The 18,375-nt window shown below is 40.3% G+C and overlaps 2 protein-coding genes across 14 annotated transcripts in view; both read right to left on the reverse strand.

Annotated features, from left to right (window-relative positions):
* Window positions 1–857: 857 nt before the first annotated feature.
* LOC117570607 (supervillin) overlaps window positions 858–18,375 on the reverse strand; it is a 172,472-nt gene continuing 154,954 nt past the window's right edge. For 10 of the 11 annotated variants that reach the window (XM_052004677.1, XM_052004675.1, XM_052004678.1 and 7 more), the window contains 6 exons: window positions 5,407–5,545; window positions 4,440–4,947; window positions 4,221–4,378; window positions 2,133–4,157; window positions 1,825–2,072; window positions 858–1,765 (listed from right to left, as the gene is read on the reverse strand). In XM_052004677.1, the coding sequence (XP_051860637.1) occupies window positions 1,526–1,765; window positions 1,825–2,072; window positions 2,133–4,157; window positions 4,221–4,378; window positions 4,440–4,947; window positions 5,407–5,545 (3,318 nt within the window). In that variant the 3' untranslated portion in view covers window positions 858–1,525. Of the gene's footprint in view, window positions 1,766–1,824; window positions 2,073–2,132; window positions 4,158–4,220; window positions 4,379–4,439; window positions 4,948–5,406; window positions 5,546–6,622; window positions 6,735–18,375 lie in introns of those variants that run through there. The other variant, XM_034252365.2, reaches the window with a different exon arrangement.
* On the reverse strand, window positions 10,506–14,271 carry LOC117570611 (uncharacterized). 3 transcript variants are annotated; one of them, XM_052004688.1, is made up of 2 exons: window positions 14,016–14,271; window positions 10,506–12,571 (listed from the first exon to the last, which is right to left on the reverse strand). In XM_052004688.1, the coding sequence occupies exon 2, from the start codon at window positions 12,392–12,394 to the stop codon at window positions 11,387–11,389; it is 1,008 nt and encodes a 335-aa protein (XP_051860648.1). In that variant the 5' UTR covers window positions 12,395–12,571; window positions 14,016–14,271; the 3' UTR covers window positions 10,506–11,386. The 3 variants fall into 3 exon arrangements, with proteins under 3 accessions (XP_051860648.1, XP_051860649.1, XP_034108260.1); XM_052004689.1 differs by having other exon boundaries at window positions 12,857–14,271; XM_034252369.2 differs by having other exon boundaries at window positions 12,756–14,271.

Below are 18,375 nucleotides of genomic sequence, written 5' to 3' on the forward strand. Positions count from 1 at the left end.
TTACATAAAAAATTTCACCTCAAATTTTTCTAAGGGGGAGGCATGCAAAAAATTCGTAAAAACCCGAAAAACCACTGTAACTCGGCCATTTCAAGGACGATCGGGATGTCCTTTGGCACATCGATATAGAATGTCAATAGGAGTTGATTGTAATAATAAAATCCTTAAAAGTCCTTAAAACAGCCGAGTTACAAGGACTTTTTCGATTTTAAAAAATTGGCTCTAACTCGAGTGTCCTTTGAAGGATCAGGATAAAAGTGGTGTCAAACTACATCTTTTAAGTAGCCCTATCAGTCTACCAAAAATGGTCCCAATCGTCCTTGCAGTTTCGGAGTTACAAAGGATATTATGATTTCGACCAAAATTTTGTCATCCTCAGACTGAAATTTTACAAGTGTCGGATTCTTAGATGACCCCATACTTATTTGATGCAAATCGATAGAGTTCGTGCTTAGGAGTCTAGCAAAACAAATATTTTGAAAATTCGTAAGGCTATGCCGAAACCAGAGCCTGTTTTCTTCACTGGATTCCATTTTATTTAAAGCTCTAACGGGTTTGAAATCTATTGCTTATATAAGTGACTTACCTTTTTGAACTCGTGGGAAGCGGGACTATGGATTGGCATCCAATGATCCTTAATGTTCCTCCAGATATGAAATTTACAAGGACCTTTTGGTGATACCTCTATATTGCAACAAAAATGGTGTGAAACAAAAGCTCTTGGTAAGGACCATCAAAGGATATTCAAAATGTCCTTACATCTATTGAATTAACAGGTTTTTTCTGCTTCCTTGGCAATAAAATCAGTATTATTTTATACTTGTAAATAATAAACAAACTAAAAGGTATTTTTTGAACATTTTTGCATAAATGTTTATTTAATAAAAACTATAATATATAGTAGAAATAAGGTTGTAACATAATAAAACACAAATACTAAAATAGGCAAAAAATAAAACTAGATTAAAATCGAATTTCGAATAAACGAAAACAATATAAAATTAACGAGAGCTCGATGGTTTTTGTTTCTTGGGTTACTTTTCTTTTGGTGCTTTGCAGTTATTAAACAAATGCGAATTTTGTTAAAGTCGTTTTTGAAATGAATACATATAGAATATATATATATAGCTTATCATTATATACAGGTAAAAATTGATCAACTCTCGCGATAAAAGGGCATTTTCGAATGAAGCGAATTGAATTTGCGTTTATTGCATAGCTCAGTGCAGTCGCAGTATAAATATGTATACATATGCGTATATGTGTAAAAGGATATATATAAATGTGTGTGTATATATAAAGGATGAGTTTGTGTATAATAGTTAATAGAGAGAGTACAGAGTATATAAGGATATGCGCACGTCTTGTGGTCGTGAGAGTGTGTATGTGTGTTTGTAAATAGTTCTAATCGAAATACATTAAGTTCTCTTTCGAGATTGTAAATGTGCATACAAAAGTTATTTTGTTTGTGATTGTGTTCAAGTCTATATGGTTGCATTTCTTAGTAGATCCGATCTCTCTTCTTCTAGAAGAGTCCGCGCTCCTTCTTCAGCTTGGTCTGCTTCCACACCGGCAGCTGTTCGAACTCCTCGCGGCTCATGCCAAGCGCCAGCTGAAAATCATCGCTGCTCAAATAGAGCTCCAGTCGTGTGGGCTCCACGCCCTCGGGCAGCGGACGCGCCTTTAGCACCTCCAGTGGATACTCGGTTTGGGTCATTTGTGCGAGCATTTCGCTAATGGGCGTGGCCACATCGCTGCGCCCGTCCTGTTAAGAACAATTCAAATTAAACAGTTGTTACAATAAGGAAGAATAATCAGACTCACCTCTAGATTGATTTCACGCACATCCTCGCGCTCTGTCCAGTCGGGGAAGAGTGCGCGGAAAGCGAGCGGCTCGAGTCCAGCCCAGACAACGTGTCCCTTGATGCCATGAAAGGCGGCGGCCTCGTTGTCGCCGTGCTTGGCACGCCAATAGTCGACGGCCGTCTCGAGGGCAGCTCGTCGCTCTGAGATCAAGCGGTTGACACCCGCACGATTGTCGTTGGTGGGACTGCTGCGCTCCTCCGAGTTGACTGCAAAGTACACAACACAATTAATATCACACTATAATATGGATAACTCCAACAACTTACTCTTAACATCCTCGAGTGGCCACCAGCCCATCCACAACCACAGCTCATCCCCATCATCAAGCAGAAAGATGGTTGGCTGTCGTGCATTGTACAGCTGCGCCTGTGCAAACGGATACGGACTGTGGCGATCCTGACAGCGAAGAGGGTCCATCAACTCAACTGCCTTGAAGATGCCCTGTGTGCTCGAGAAGTTAAACAGTCGCAGCGTATAATCGTAGATTTTGCTGTTGCCCAGCAAGCTGCCATAGTTGCGCTGCTCCTCCAGACCCAAGGCCTGCTTGCACACAGCGTTCTCTTCGCCTTCTTCGATCTGCAGCAGTGTGGCACTCTCGCAGCTAAACAGATCCGTGGGCAGCTGCTCGATGAGTGCCTCAGCTGCAGCCAAAGCCACAGCGCGTGTGTGTGCGGCACTCTTGCAGCCATGCCAGAGCAACACTTGCCCCTCGGCTCCATGCAACAGCAGCATCGAGCTGCGTGAGCGCAACTGACGCGATTCGCAGGCAACTTCCTTGAGCAGCGTCTCCTCGGTCACATTGCCTTGCAGCTGATACAAACGCCAGCTGGTACGCCGAGCCAGACACTGCTCCTTGCGTCCTTGATGCTGCCACAGCTGTTTGAAGAGACGCACAAAGGCGGTGCACTCATCGCCCTGGGCCACACGCATCTGGGCGCCCTTCTCCTTGTCCAGCTCGACGGTGAGCAACGCTGCGGCGCCCTTCTCGTTGGCACTCGAGTCCTGACCCTGCCAGGTGAAGTAGACGCAACGATCGCGTCCCACAGTGCTGCGATTCGAGACCTTGCCACTCAATTCTCGCACTGTCACCGAGATCTGATAGACCCAGCGCACAATGTAGCTTTCTGCAGAGTAGAAATGCGCATAATCCTCGCGTGCTTCGGCTGAATCAAAGTTGAACTCGTGTATCTGCCACTTGTCCGTGGACTTGGTGATGACATCAAAGTGCCGCATTGTGTCGTTGTCATAGTAGAAGTTGCCACGTCCCAGATTCGATTGTTCGAGCACCAAATTCGGTTCCTGATACGCTTCGCCCTTGTGCAAAGCGACGCCATTGAGAGCACGCACTACATGCACTCCATTCGCCAGATAATCCTTCTCGAGATCCTCACGCTCCAACTCGGGCCAATCGCTGAACTTTTCCTTGAACAGCACCGTCTCCATGTTCTGTGTAATCTTGCCGAGCACACACCAATCGGGACGCTCCGCTGTGCGCTTCGCATACTTTGTGGAATCGCGTCTGCCGACAATAGCAGCGTAGTTGAGTGGATTCAAATAGCATTGGGCATAGTCAGCAGCATCGGTGGCTCCGAAATGTTCCTGTGCCAAACGCATGGCAGCGCGCTTGGCATCCGAAGGCGCATTCTTGCCATTCCACACATAGAGTTCGCTGCCAAAGTCAAAGACGAGCACTTTGCGAGTGTCGAGCATCTCCACCTTGGGAATGCAGCCCCAATACTTGTCCAGAGGCACCAGCGTCTCATCCTGATACTCGTAGATCTTGTTTGTTTCAATCAAACTGCTCTCGAATACATCGTCTTCATCCGCATGGCCGCAATCCGCAATCTCCGGTTGCTGCAGCTGCTGTTCATCCGGCTGGCCAAGCAGCGTCCAGAATTGACGCCACTGCCGCTCGTTCACATACTTGCCATCGGTGAGTATAACTTCTTGGGCAGCTGTGCAGCCTAGATCTTTGTTCTCCACGATGGCAGCGCAAATCTTCTTGCTGCGCGAGATCTCTATGACATTAGCAAAGGAACCGACGTAGCGGAAAAGTTGTGCACCAGCCACTAGAATGAAGCAATCGCCACGATTCAGCGAGAGTTGATTGGGAGCCACGAGACGTGTTTGGACGTGAGTGCGTCCCTTGACATGCAACAGCATCAGCGACTTGTGGGGCAGCCACATTTGCTGCAGCGGCAGCGACGAAGATTTCAATGCCACTGCCTTAAAGTCCTCAATGGAGGCGAGTCCTGCAATGGCCTCAGCTGCCAGATTGCCGCGTTGTCCATCTGCATAGAGAAAGGAAAAAAAAGATTAGTTGAATGAAGTAGAAAAAGAGATTTCAGACTCACATGACTCGAGCTTCTGGCGACGCAACTCGCGCTCGGCGATGCCAGTTTTGATCTCTGTGTACTCGGAGCTAATGTCGCTGCGTTGGGCCAAACTCTTGAGTGGATTGCGTGCGGCTCGACGTCCCTTGGGGCCTTGTATATTGCGCTTGCTGACCAGACTGTGAGAGAGAAATAAGTGATATCAATCTAGCCACACTTTAAAAAAGTCCTTCAACCTACCGCTCTGTGGGTTTAATCTCATCAAACGCGCTAATCTCCAGCTGCGTTTCCTCGCTGTTCTCCGGCTTCTTCGACTGCGAGGCAAAGAAGTTCTCGAAGGTCTCCTCATCATCCAGACGCGGTACTTGTATACGTGCCCCAATATTTGTGGCAGCTGCCGCACTCTTGTTGTTGGCCAACTCCTTGTCCAGCTTCGCATTGCGTGGCGAACTCCGCTCGGCATCCGAATCGGAGCTGCTGCTGTTGCTGCGACTGAGAGAAGGTTCTTCATCCTGTGCATTGACCACGCTCAGACTACGCTGTGCTGCGATCTTCGTGTTTGTGCTGCCCACCATCATCGAGGGACTCTTAGCCAGACCGAGTTGCGGCTGATTGGCACTGCGCACCTCCAGCATGGGACACTTCTTGGCGGCATCGTTGGGTGCACGCTCAAACTGCAGCTCAACGGGCGATTGCGACTTCTTCTGCAGTCGTCCGGCGACTGTGTACTTCTTGGCATCAGTTGGTTCTGAGGAAGAGGGAGCGAAAATAAGATTAGTTGAGAAGGGAAGAAGACAGTTGCACCAAGGAATTGAAGGTAATAGAATGTAAGAAGGAAAGAAAGAAAGTGAATTGATGAGACTTCACAAGGCATACAAATAGAATATTCCTCTTCCCTTTTACTTCAAGGGAAGAATTAGTAAGGAATACAAGTAGAATATTCCTCTTTCTTTTTAATTCAGTGCCTCGGTTGGTGAATATTCAAATGGCAGAATATCCCTCTTCGTTTTGACTTTAATTCCTGGTTTTGGGAATATTTTAATAACAGAATATTCCCTTTTCTTTTAAAATGTATTCCAGGTTTTGGAAATATTCTACTTGTATTTCAGTTATTTTATTCCTTTAGAAGATTTCAGTATGAAAGGCATATATAGAAGGGGGAATACAAAGCTAGTTTTCTATCTGTTTTACAAGGTGTTTGTCTTACCTACGCGCTGCTTCCAGTTCTCTGAGTTGAACCGGAGTTTACCCAATCGATCAGATACTTTGCCGCCTTCTAAGCTTGCGATTAGTGGTGATGGTGGCAAAGGTTTATCGGAGAGCGAATGCGCCAAAGAAAGTGATTCCTGTAAGGAGAAGTAGATAAAGAAAAAAAAGAGATTTAAAATGAAAGTTAAATTACACATTTAGAACACTTATAATTAACTAAGTTTTGTTTCCTACATGAAATGAATCTTTTTAAGTTGAAAAGTCCAAGAAAGTCTGCACTATCTTTTTGCATAATAAAATAATTTCGCTTGTAGCAATTCATTTGCTATTATTCTAGTAAAGTAACGATTAGTTGAACCCCACTTATTTTTATCTAAATGTATTACAAGAATTAGAATATATTTAAATAAAAGTAATTACTGTAAAACTAATCATAATGCCAAAAAGGTTTCAATTGACCTAACCAAATTGTTGTTGCTCCTATTCTTCATTTAAATAAAGAAATTATGTCTATCAAAAATCTACTCCTAAGTGCATAACAGCTTTTAATGTAAATGGGAATGGAAAGCTACAAGTGACAGTTGTAGATAAACATCCATCAAAGATAAGCTAGCCACCCACATATGTATATGTTATATATCATAGTAAACTACCTCAAGCAATTGTTTGTATGACTTTTACTTATTAAGCCTTTACTCAGCTACATTCCAAAAGTAATATCATATTTGCCAATTCAAGCCCAGTTAGCTTAGCAATATTCCACACTTTTAGCAGTGGAAGACCTTGAGGGGGTTGCCATAACTGTCCGCTTAACGGGAGGGGGCGTAACACCCACTCAAATATCGGCGCCAAAAAGCGAAATGCAAATAAAGAAATTTCAAATCAGGAAAAAACAACAATCGAAAAATATCTCTCAAATTAATAAGAAAATAAAAGCGCACAAAATGATTACAAAAATGGCCATCAATCAAGCCATAATTGGGCATGGCCCAAACGGTTTGTTGTTGTCGCAGTTGCTAATGTTTTTGTTTATGGCCATAGAGCAGTCCATAAAGTCGGGTTATACCCAGTTGTTGTTCCAATAAGATGACTCAGACACATCGACGACCCCTTTTAGTCACTTGAATTAGCAAAGTTCGTTCGTTTAGTCAAATGAGAGTTTTGTAAACAGCTCGAGAATTGAGTTAGTTACACGTTTTAAAAAGCCTCTTTACCAGTTTTACTTTTTGCATATTGTGTGTGCTAACTGTATTCGCGGCACACCTTTAAGCCAAAAAGCAAACTTGGCTAATTGAAGTCAGCCAAATTGATGCGCAATTGTATCTCGGAAGTTGTTAACGACGCGCCGCGGATTCATAAACTGAGCTGCGACAATCGAGTGCGTTGCTGTCACCTACAAATCAGAGAGACACTGAGAGGGGGAAACACCTACGACAATGATAGAGAGAGAGAGGGAGAGAGAGCTGATAAGATAAGCTACTATCAAGCACTGATTAATAGGCACTCAGGAGACTAGAGAGCGAGATAGATTAGGAGAGAGAACCAGAGAGACTTCAACTCGAGAGAGATAACAAAATAAGTTTTACAGCGAGAGCGAATCCATTTGTTTACCTACATTTTTGTTTTGAAGTCAAAGCCGCAAATTAAGTGCAAATATTAGCAGATCATAGAAAAGCGATAACTTCATCGGTTCAAAAGTGATCGAGGAGAGACTCTACTGAGAGGGAAATAAATTAGAAGCAGGTAGCATTTACAAAACACAAACACAAATAAAAACAAAAAGGTAATGGGCCATAACTCATTCTAAAAATGTCAATAAAATGCTGATAAAAACAACACACACACCTTAAAAGTCAAAACAGTCTTGAGACGCTACGTTGAACACATCCCAGGCAAATTATTTATAGAAATTCGTAAACGATGAATATTTAGAAAATCAGAAGTGCTTTAGACAATATAGAATACTATAACTGCGTAAAATCAGAAATAAAAGTACTGAAAAATATTGCAAAATTTTGTATACTATGCGACCTTTTAGTTTGTGAAATAAAAAGAGTCTATTCAGTTTATCAAATTGTGTTAAGATGGCGCATTGACAATAGAAAAAACTATATAATAGATTCACTGCGTAAAATCTGAAATAAAAGTACGAATTTTTGTATTCGATTAGGCCCTTTATAAAATAGTAAAAAGCATTTAGTGAGCTTGTTGAATTGTGTAAACACAACAATTTATGAAAAACTTGATGATTATGATTAAGACTTTTAAATCAATATTGAAAGTTGTATTTGTCTGATCTCATACAACGATGAAAAAGGGTCTAATAAGTTTGGTAAAAAACAATTTACGAAAAGTTTAGAAATTTACTAACACTTTTTAAATAGAATTTTATATATTGAAATTAATTAATTAATTTCTCTAAATAATTTCTGAAAAGTTCAGCAAAAGGTTATACTAAGTTTGGTAAACAATTACATACTATGAGTTTAAAAATTTACTTTAATCTTTTTACTGAATTTTATATATTGAAATTAATTTCAAATTTCTCTAGATAAATTTTAAACAAGTTTATTTTAAATAATATAAAAATCAAAGCGAAAGGGTCTATTACGTTAAATTAGGTAAAAATGCTATGCAAATTCTATACTATGATTACAGCTTTTAAATGAAGTTTATGAAATTAGCAAAATATTTAATTTAGAGTAATTCCTTTCAAATAAATGCAATTTTATATTGCAAATTTGTAGCTCTTATCTACACAAATTCACTATAGCGAAGTAACTCTTTATACTAGACTTAAACGTACTTAACTGTCAGCTCTTTCCTCATACTTTATCTATTTGAAGGGACAGTCTTAATACATATCTTTGATAGCATTTACCAGTTGATATATGTACTTTTGCCTCTCACTCTTTCTCCCGCTTCACTAACGTATTTGTTATTGCATAACAACTAAGTAAATAGTTTAATTGAATTTTCTTTTTATCAGCGTGTTTGTCGTCGCTTGTTGTTTGGTTGTGCCACACACAGTTGGAATGAATGGCAATTATTGGCGCAGCTTTTGTGATTACATGCGACATTATTATATAAAGAGTGAAAGAGAGAGAGAGAGTCAACTGAAGTGAACTGAATTCAACTCAATCGTATCTAACTGTTTACGGATATTCGTAAATGATTCGCATTATTCACGACCTTGGCGACTCTTCCACGTCGATATCAAAACAGAGAACTGAATTCTCCTGAATTTGATTGCGGCTTTTGTGTGTGTCATCACACAATGAAACTGACCTCCGCACTTCCCCTCTCCACACTTCATTGAGCAGCTGAAACGACGCGTTGATGAATCATCCGCGTTAAATTTGATAAACAACATTCAATAAAGAAAAAAAAAAAAAGAATGGGTAAAAGCTACCTCTAAACGCCAAATAAACACCGAAAGAAGACAATCGAAAAAATGTTAAATTTGGTTGTTGAGACAGCTGCAAACATTGACAACAACAACAACAACACATTTGCTTAACTCTTTTTTTTATGCTAAAATTAGCATATTTCATCGATTAAATGATTTCAATAAAAGTCTGCAAATATGTTGTTTGATTTGCCAATCACTTCGTTTTGGGCCAAGTTCAAGAGCTGTAGGCTAGAAATGTATTTCTATCCATTATGGAAAACAATCAAAACTCAATTGAAACGTTTCCATTTTCATTCGCATTCCCATTTGCATTCGCATTCATCTAGTCACTGAGTGTATTCACTTGTTATGAATTAATTCAGTTGATTGTGCAACTAAAAGAGGCAGCATTGATAAGCTGCCAGCCACTTTGCCACTTTGCAACCGGGCAAAGTTCATTGGCATTTTGCACTCAGATAGAAACTCGAGCATCTCTCTTGCTATCTCTCTCTGTCTGTTTATAAAGAACTGTAGTGAAAAACTATATATTTTAATCCCTTTAGCTGCCTTTCTCTTCAACTAACTCATCAGTCAAAGTATTAACAGCAAATCAATTTAATAACTTGCAAGATTTATAACAATAATTTCTTGTATATTCAGTATTTTTTTTTGGTTCCTCTTACAGCTGAGCGTCAGTTTATAATTAATGAATAAACAGCGCAACAAAATAAAAGCAAAACTTTGATTTGCGTCAATTTGTTTTGCAGACACGCTTTGGCTACACATTGAGCTTACTTGAAAGAGGTACAAGATGCTAAAAAATACCCTGTAAATTGGGCAAGAGGCAAAGAGAAAAGCAAAAGATTCTTACTATAGTAAAAATGTGGTATTTTGGTATTTATAGAAGAATATGAAATAAGATTAAGACAGCTCAAGAAACTAAAACGTAATCATGGCAAAGAAGTTGCTAAGAAATAATTACTATAGTAAAAATATGGTATTTTGGTATTTAAGATATAGAATGTGAAGAGATTGTTACTATAGTATAAATGTGGTATTTATGGTATTTTATGCAAATTATAATATAGAAGCAGATGAAATAAGATCGAAACAATTGATGGAATTATATGAAAAATATGGGTATTTAAAATAAATAAATTAAATTAAATCAAAATAGTTTAAGAATTATTAAGTTAAGTTTAATATAAGAAATTAAATTGAAATAGTTAACAAATTTAATTTTAATCAATAAAAAATGATCAAAAGATTTGAAAGAATTATGACGCCAGTTAAGATTGATATAATATGTATATTTTCTTTTGAGAAATGAAATCAGATTGAAATTGATAAAGTATTATGAGATGAGTTAAGATTGGCATAATATTCCAATTTATTTTTAATACAATACGATCGGAATACTTTAAAAGTTATGAGAAAAGTTAATATTGGCACAATATGTAAAATTTATTTTTAATAAAGAATAGAATAGTTTAAAGAATTATAAGAAGCATTGAGATTAGTGTAATATGGACATATTTCCTTTCAATAAAATATCTATTATGATATCTTACACTCATGTCTGTAAAGTAATTAATCAACCCAACTCCAATCCGTCTCAATTCACAGATAACTCAAAAGAAGTGGAGCAACTGTACGCAAGAGTTTCCTTGAGATAACTTCACAAAGAGTCACAACTCAGACAGTTAAGAGTTTGTTCATTAATCGCATAATACCCCGCTGCAAAGATTGCATTTATAAATTGTTGAAACAAATTGCTAGCACAGCTGCGAAACGTGTTGCTATAATTAACCCACAATCAAAATTGTTTATAATTTCTGTTGCAGTGAAGAAGAAATTCGCAAAAAAGCCATTTGTTAAAACGAATAGAGTATATTTTATATAATAATGTTTAATAGTTTTGTATTGCATATATATGTATATTTATTGTGGCATACAGTTTAACTAAATAATACTAGAAATTCATAGTGAAATCTTCTTATATAGTGTCGTATACTTAATATTTATTTAGTTATCAGTTTCATTTCTAGCGTATTTACAATTCTCGTGACATCACTTGAGATTTTTCTTGTGTTTTGTTTGGCATTGCATTAAATACATTTAATATTTAAAATTTATTAATTAAGCATAAGTACAACGAAAATCAAATAGAATATTTTAGAGAAATTTCATTTTTATTTTATTGTCGATGCGATTTCCATTTGTTTAAGTTTTCATCAATTAAACAAACAAATTGCAAATGCAAATGGGGAAGAAAACAACAAGTTGTCGAGGGGCGGGTGGAAGGGGGCGTGGCCAACATGTTTATAACAAGTGAATGCGAATGCATTTACTGCACTCATTCATTCGCAAAGCGAGTGCATTTTATTGACTCTCTGAGTCATTCCAAAACAAAGGCGAATGACGACGAAAGAAAGAGAGGGAAGATGGGTGATAAAGATAGAGAGAGACAAGCGGGAAAGCGGGCGTGGCGAGGCAGGAAGTCTTTTTCGATGGCACGACTAACTCAACTCAACTCAACTCGACTCCGACTGATTGACCGACTGACTGTGCAACACGTTGCAAGGTCTCAACTGGTTGCCAGCGTTGCGGGAGGCTGCAGCGTCGTCTCGTTCACATAGATCGACTGTTCCTGCTCCTCGTTCAACAGATCCGTGATGGAGTAAGCGGACAACGGACGCGAGAAGCGACGCTCCGAGAGTATGTCATCGATGCAGGTAACTGGCGCTAAGCTATCGCTGTCAACCGTCTGCTCCACAAGCTCAAGCGGTTCTTCTGCGCTGCGTGCGATGGCCTGAAAGATGTCCTCCATGCTGGATTTCAAGCACAACGCTGGCGGCTGACGCAACAGCACCGGGGAGGCGGGCTCCGGTGAGCTGGACAGCGGCGAGGCGGTCGAGGGCGTGGCCGAGGTGCCGCGGGTGCGTCGCAAAGCGGGAACAGCAACGGGCACGGAAATTGGTTCCCAATCGCTCAGCTTGCTGTTTGACTTTTCCTGCTGCTGTTGATGCTGCTCCTCCTCCAGTTCCTGCCACAGCTGCATGGCGTGTTCGATGTGTTGCAGCTGCGCCGTCAGCTGTGTGGCAATGCTGCCCTTGCGTGAGGCACACGGCGTCGACTCGTTGGACTCCTCGCTGGCACCGAACATTCGTATCTCGGGCAGCGTGCTGGGCAGCACACGGCTCACCTGTCGCTTCGCTGTGCCCGATTCGAACATGCGCGCAATCTTGGTGACATTGCTGCGCTTCACAGGTGGCGCCACCACTTGTGGCACCTCCTCCTTCACCTCCTTGGGCTGCTGTCGCTTGGGATACACACGCGTCACGGGTTTGCGTTGCTTCTGCTTGACAGGCGTCGCCTCCTGGGCAAGTCCTTGCACATGACAACACAATTCGGGGCCATAGCATCGATGATATTTATTGCGATTCGCCTCGTAATCCGCATCTGCAAATCGTTTCATGCGCAGCAGGGATTTGGGCAGCAGCGTAAGTAGCACATAGGTGACTACTAAATAAGGAACATAGCTCATCCATTGCCAGGCTGTCTCCAGATACACTTGATACTCCTCGGACAACATGATTTATCTTCCTCTTCTTCTTTTTGTTATCACACAGTATATTTACAATTGACTTTCGATTTCGCAAGTATTTATTGACGTTTTCCGCTGGCTTTGTATTTCCTTTTTGTTCTTGCTTTTGTTATCGTTATTTTCAGTCTTTGATAAGCGATACAATTACCATGACATCACGACACACTGTGCAAAAGGATTGTGAAAGAATATTCGATAAGTAATTTTGATTTTCGCTAGCATTTGCGCAACAGAAAATTATTGCAAAATCGCAAATATGATTTTTCTATTTTTGCATTAATTTCCTGCATGTCCTTTCTCACTCTGGCTCACACACACACACACACACACACACACATACAACACACACCTTTCGTTAAGTGCTGTCAGTTTGGTTTTGCAATCGAATCGCATTCGCACAGCTTGTTTTAATATTTTTTTATGCATATACAACGAAACACATATTCCAACCGTTTGCTTATTTTTATCTCTCGACTGACATCTGATATGGTGTGCCGACCGTCGTTTTATTTATTTATTTTACATTTATTCTTTAATCGTTTGTTTTTGTTTTGATTTGTGCTTTTGCTGCTTCTAGTTTATTTTTGCTGTTTTGAGGCGCGTTTTACATTCCGACGCACCCAGCGGTCGTTCTCTTCGGTTGCTCGTCTTAAACTTAACTAACCGACGACGCGCGCAGCTTTAGTCACAGCCTACGATGGTGTGCTCTCTTTTGGGCTTGCTGCTCTCTGTATCTCTCTGCCCATTGACCGACTGCTCTCTCGTGTGTGCGCACTCTCTCTACTGCTTTTTGTGTAATCTGGTGCTTTATGATGAGCACGTTCGTTCAGTTTTCGTTGTTGTCGGCATCGGCGTCGCAGCAGCATCAGCTACACTTGCGCAGAATATTCTGTTGGCTTTTGTGCAAGTAGTCGCCGCCTTAGGTCAACTGGGCATGTTTCCCTTATTGGCACTTTGATAAGCCGCTGCGCGGGTGTGCGAAAGGGATGCACAGAGAGATGCAAGTATGCGTCGAGCAATTTCCATTGGAATGCAGGCTTTCTTTCTCTCACTTAGCGCTTAGTGCCAATAAAAGTATAAATAGAATATCTTTAGAATGTAGAGCACGCACAATAAAAACAAATGTGTGCGCTCGTGTGATTTACTCCAATTTCTTAATAATTGTGGACTTTTCCCATGACACTTTTAATGTCATCTTTCCATGTTCGACATGTTTATATTGCTTATGCTGTGAGCATTTGTCGCCGAGTGAATTTTAGATTTATTTTTAACACTTTCAACGTGGGGTGACGATATTTGTAATGGCCGCAGATTGCGGTCAGACGTGAATTCGCCACATGGGAAAGTTCTTTTGATATTTATAACGTGTAGTTGTGTGTGTGTGAACGTGAGTGGAATAGCCAGCCTTGAAACACATTTTGCTAATGCAATATGCCATAATTTGTCATAATTTTAATTGCACTTTTCACAGTTGCGCAAATGTTATTCGATTTGAATTATAGTCGTTACAGTTTTAGTTATTTCTGTTTTTATTTGCACTTCCTGTTGCACCGCATTTGACAGTTTATGCAACTTATTTTGCCCGACTCAGGAAACAACTTCACATTACTTTTTATGCAATCGGAGCGAATTGAGCGTGTCAACGAAACTGCAAAAGAGAGCGAACGAACGAACGTGAGAGAGCGCGTTTGACACGCGCGTCTATTTTGATTTGCGGGTTATCAATTTGAATGTCAATGAATACCGGCAGCAGTAAATACTGCATAACAATAACAAACAACAATAAAAAAAATTATAGCGTCAAACGGTGTACTCTCTAACAATGCAAAAAACCGTAGCGAAAATCAAACTGCTCGTTGTGGAGTCGCGAATTGCACTGAGCCGACGCGCAGATCCCCAAACCAAACGACGGCTTTGCAGAGAGAGCGCCCAACGAGAGAGAGTAAATGAGAGAGCGGTAAAGATGATGACGATGACAGTCAAGTGTGTTGTCTTGTTTTTGTTTGCCGAAAGGAGGCGCATTTTAAATGTGAAGCGAACGTAATAAACGACAACGTCATGGAGAGAGCAGACAGCCAGCCAGACAGACAGAGTAAGTGCGAAAGAGAGCGCAAAAGGGGCTGGCAGAATGCGTCGAAATTTGGGTAAATGATGAATGTGATGAAGACCACAAAACAAAAACAGATCATGATGATGATGATGAACGTGATTCACTTGCACAGTGACTGCAAATGAACAAAAGGCTGTCGATGATGCAATAGTCTAAAAATTCAATAAGTTTAGTTGATGAAAGAGACAAGAAAAACTAAAAGTAAACCCAACAAGAACAACAACAACAAGAAAAATAAATAGCCATCTTATCGCAATGTTCCACAACTGACAGAGCCAAGAAATGTGTGCAAAAGAAAATAATGAATCACATAGAGGCAATAAAAATAATCAGCAATAAGCAGCCACAGCCACAGTCACAGCAGCAGCAGCCGCTGGCATATTTGCAGCTTGTAAAGATACAGATACAAGCGGCCAGATACACAGACAGAAGATACACGCGACAATCGCAAAGAAACGTGGAGGAGGGGGAGGGGAGAGGGGCAGCATTACAGTTTTGCCAAGGCGGCAGTTAGAACTCTGCTCTTTTTTATGAACAACAATAATAGGAGCTGGCTACTGTCATTGCGATGCTGCTGTTGCTGCTTGCTGTGGCATGGACTAATGAACAAGTATAGCAGAGCAGCAACAACAACAACAACAACAACAACAACATAATCGCTGGCAGTAAACGAACAATACGCGAACCATAATGAAGTACACACAGAAGAGACAGAGCAAGAAAAGAGAGTGGGGAAGGGAGAGAGGGGGACAGGGGCAGGGACAGCCTGCAAGTATATCAAATTCACAAAACAATTTACAACAGCAGCCGCAGCCGCAGCCCAAACAGCAACAGCAACAACAACAACAAGAGCACGAGCACAAGGCAAAAGGCGAGACGAAAACCAAGTTGGGTCTCTTTTTGCTATTGAAAGAAGAGGAGGGGAGAAGGGCTGGCTGGCAGATGAGCACGTTCAAGATCAAGCCAAGAGATCAAATGCAGCTCTGAACTGGACGCGACTACAAACTTTATAATAGACTCGACTCGACTCCAACTCGCAACTGGCAACTCGACTTGAGCCCAACCCAAAATGCAACCCAAAGCATAGGCATAGGCAAAGGCAGCCTTCAGTTTCCCACTTTTTCATTTGGTAATTGTTGCTGCTGCCTCTGTTGCTGCTGCTGCCCACAAGGCAAGTTTAGAAAAAACAAAAAAAAAAAAAAAATAAAAGAAAATTATGGCTAAATGCAAGCTGGCAGGCAGCTGTGCAGTCAGAGCCTGTCTATATATAACTACAACTGGTCGATCTTCTTGCGTCGATTTGCCTGACTTCCCTTTTGCGACCTTCCTCGCCCCACTTGCCACTTGCAACAACAGCTGCCCCAACTAATTGCACTTGGGCCACTCAATTTCTAATTTTTTGGCAATGCTGCCAAACAGCGCATGAATTCATTTTTCACTGTTAAGTATAATTAGAATCATTTTAATTTTACAACAAGTAAGAAAGCTACAAACAAAGGTGCACGACTGTGAGATACCCGCTACATAATTTTAATGATAGCAAAACAAATATACTAGAAAAATACTGTTACGTTTGCTGGAGGCATAACGTTAAAATACCCTTCTACCCAATAAATATGCCTTATTATTCTGAAAATATACTAAATTGATATGCTGAAAAATACTAAAAACATACCATAGACTATATTTGGTATATTGATATATAGTACCATATTTCAAATATATCATAGAGTACAAAATATACCACATTGTCACTATATTTGGTATATTGATATATATACTACATTTCAAAAATATCATAGAGTGCAAAATATACCACATTGTCAGCCATAGTATATATTCTTTATAGGGTCAGGCATGCCTCCTACATTTGCTGATACATACTTATAATACCCTTCTCCCCAATGAGTACCAGGTATAATGACAAAGAATATCAAAACTAGAGAAAACTATTAAATAGATATTTAGTTGCGCACAGTGTGACGCATTTTTAGCCTAAGCTGAGTCATTTGACTATCTGCCAGCAATTACAATTTCTTCACCTTTCTATTGACCTTGCTCCACTGTGTGCAGTGCGCACTCTCAACGCAGACGTCAAGTGCTGAGTATCTTTGTATCTGTATCTGCATCTCGAGACAGCCCCAAAAACGTAGGCAACAACAAGCAGCAGCAGAAAAAGCAAAAACAACTTCAAATAGCGTGTAATTCGCTGAACGACAACAACAATTCAAAACTCATTTGCCTCGTGAGCATTTTGTGTGGGCTCCCCTCCCCTCCTCCCCCTTCGCATCCCAACACTCAATCTCTCTCGTTTCAGATCGTTAGATCTGTTTGACATGATTTCCTCAAAAATTTCACCCAAAAGGCCGCCACCGCAAAAAGAGTCAAACAGCAGCAGCAGCAACAGTTGTTGTCGCTGTTGTTGCTGCTGCTGCTGCTGTTGATGATGCCCCGAAAGTGGGCGTGTCTATTGTAATTAAATGTGATTACTTGTACATTAAGAAATGGGGAGGCATAGCGGGAGAAGTGGGGGGCAAGCTATATGTCCATATATTATGAATAACCCAGCAAGCCCGCATAATTATGGGCTCTTAATAAGGCAAACAGAGAAAGGAGGCAGCAGCTGAAAGAGACAGCAATGAAGGCGGCAAAGCTAGAGAGAGAAAAGTTCACTAAACTTCATTGATTGTCGCCGTTGTTTTTGTTGTTGTCACTGCGATTGTTGTTGTTGCTTTTGTTGTGCCTTCGATTGGTTTTTTTTTGCAAGTGTTTTTTTTTCGGGAGAAATGTCACCTGACCATAAAAGCGAGTCAAGTTAATTGATATTTTGAACATGATCATGCGGCGGTCGCAAAACGAAAGTAAAATGTCAACGCAGTGTTAACTTGGTCAAGTTGATGGCGCAAAATAAGGTAGCATTAATGCATAAAATCAACTTGTTAAATAAGGGCAAAGTAACTATTACTTTGTACAAATTATTAATAAATTGTTTGTTTTAGTAAATTTAATTACTAAAACAAATAGTGCAACAAACGCTCATCAACCAAAAGCGCTAAAAGTCGCTTCTCACTACAAAAAAAAATCAATTGAGAGCAAATCAAAAATTTTAGTGCATACTTTTAGGCATGAGTTGGCTAGCGCCATCTAGCGTTCGCTAGCGCAGCAAACATCAACCAAATGGCATTTCAAAGCACTTGCAGTGGCATTTTGAATTTAACCCACATTTTTGACATTTCAAAGAACTGTTTACATTTAATTATGCAGCAATTTTTATGTAAATTGTTATACACACTAAATTCAAATATGTTTTAGCTAAGCCCAGCATAAAGCGTGTTGAATGATTTTATTTTGCTGGCAAGTTTTTTCTTTAACACTTGCAGCGTTTTCAATTTTTGCAACACTTTTGCTGCTTATGTCATTTAGCCAAGAGATTTGACGCTCGACTGACATGACTGCAGAAAGCAAAAGCGAAGCGAATTGAAAGAAAAGCTGGCAGCGTTCGTTACGAGTAATCACAGCAAAAAAAAAAAAAAAAAAAAAAAAAAACAGAAATGATACCCCAACCGACAATAAGGAAACAATTTTCACGCAATTGCAAAGGGGATGGCGAGGGGGGCAAAAATGTAATCGGAATCGAAATCGGATTGAAACGCAGCATGGAACCGTTTGCCAATTGCCATTTATCAGCAACAACTTGGCGTTGCGGTTGCTGGGCACGTGAGTGTGTTTGGGGGCGAATTTAACCTAGTGACTAAAGTAGGAGTTGGAGCTGATCTAAAGTGCAGTATATGCGATGCATTATATATGGTATATAGTAAAGTATATAGTATATAGAAATTATAGTATTTTAGAGCGAATT

The sequence above is a fragment of the Drosophila albomicans genome, chromosome 3, assembly GCF_009650485.2.
Source record: "Drosophila albomicans strain 15112-1751.03 chromosome 3, ASM965048v2, whole genome shotgun sequence".
NCBI lineage: Eukaryota > Metazoa > Arthropoda > Insecta > Diptera > Drosophilidae > Drosophila > Drosophila albomicans.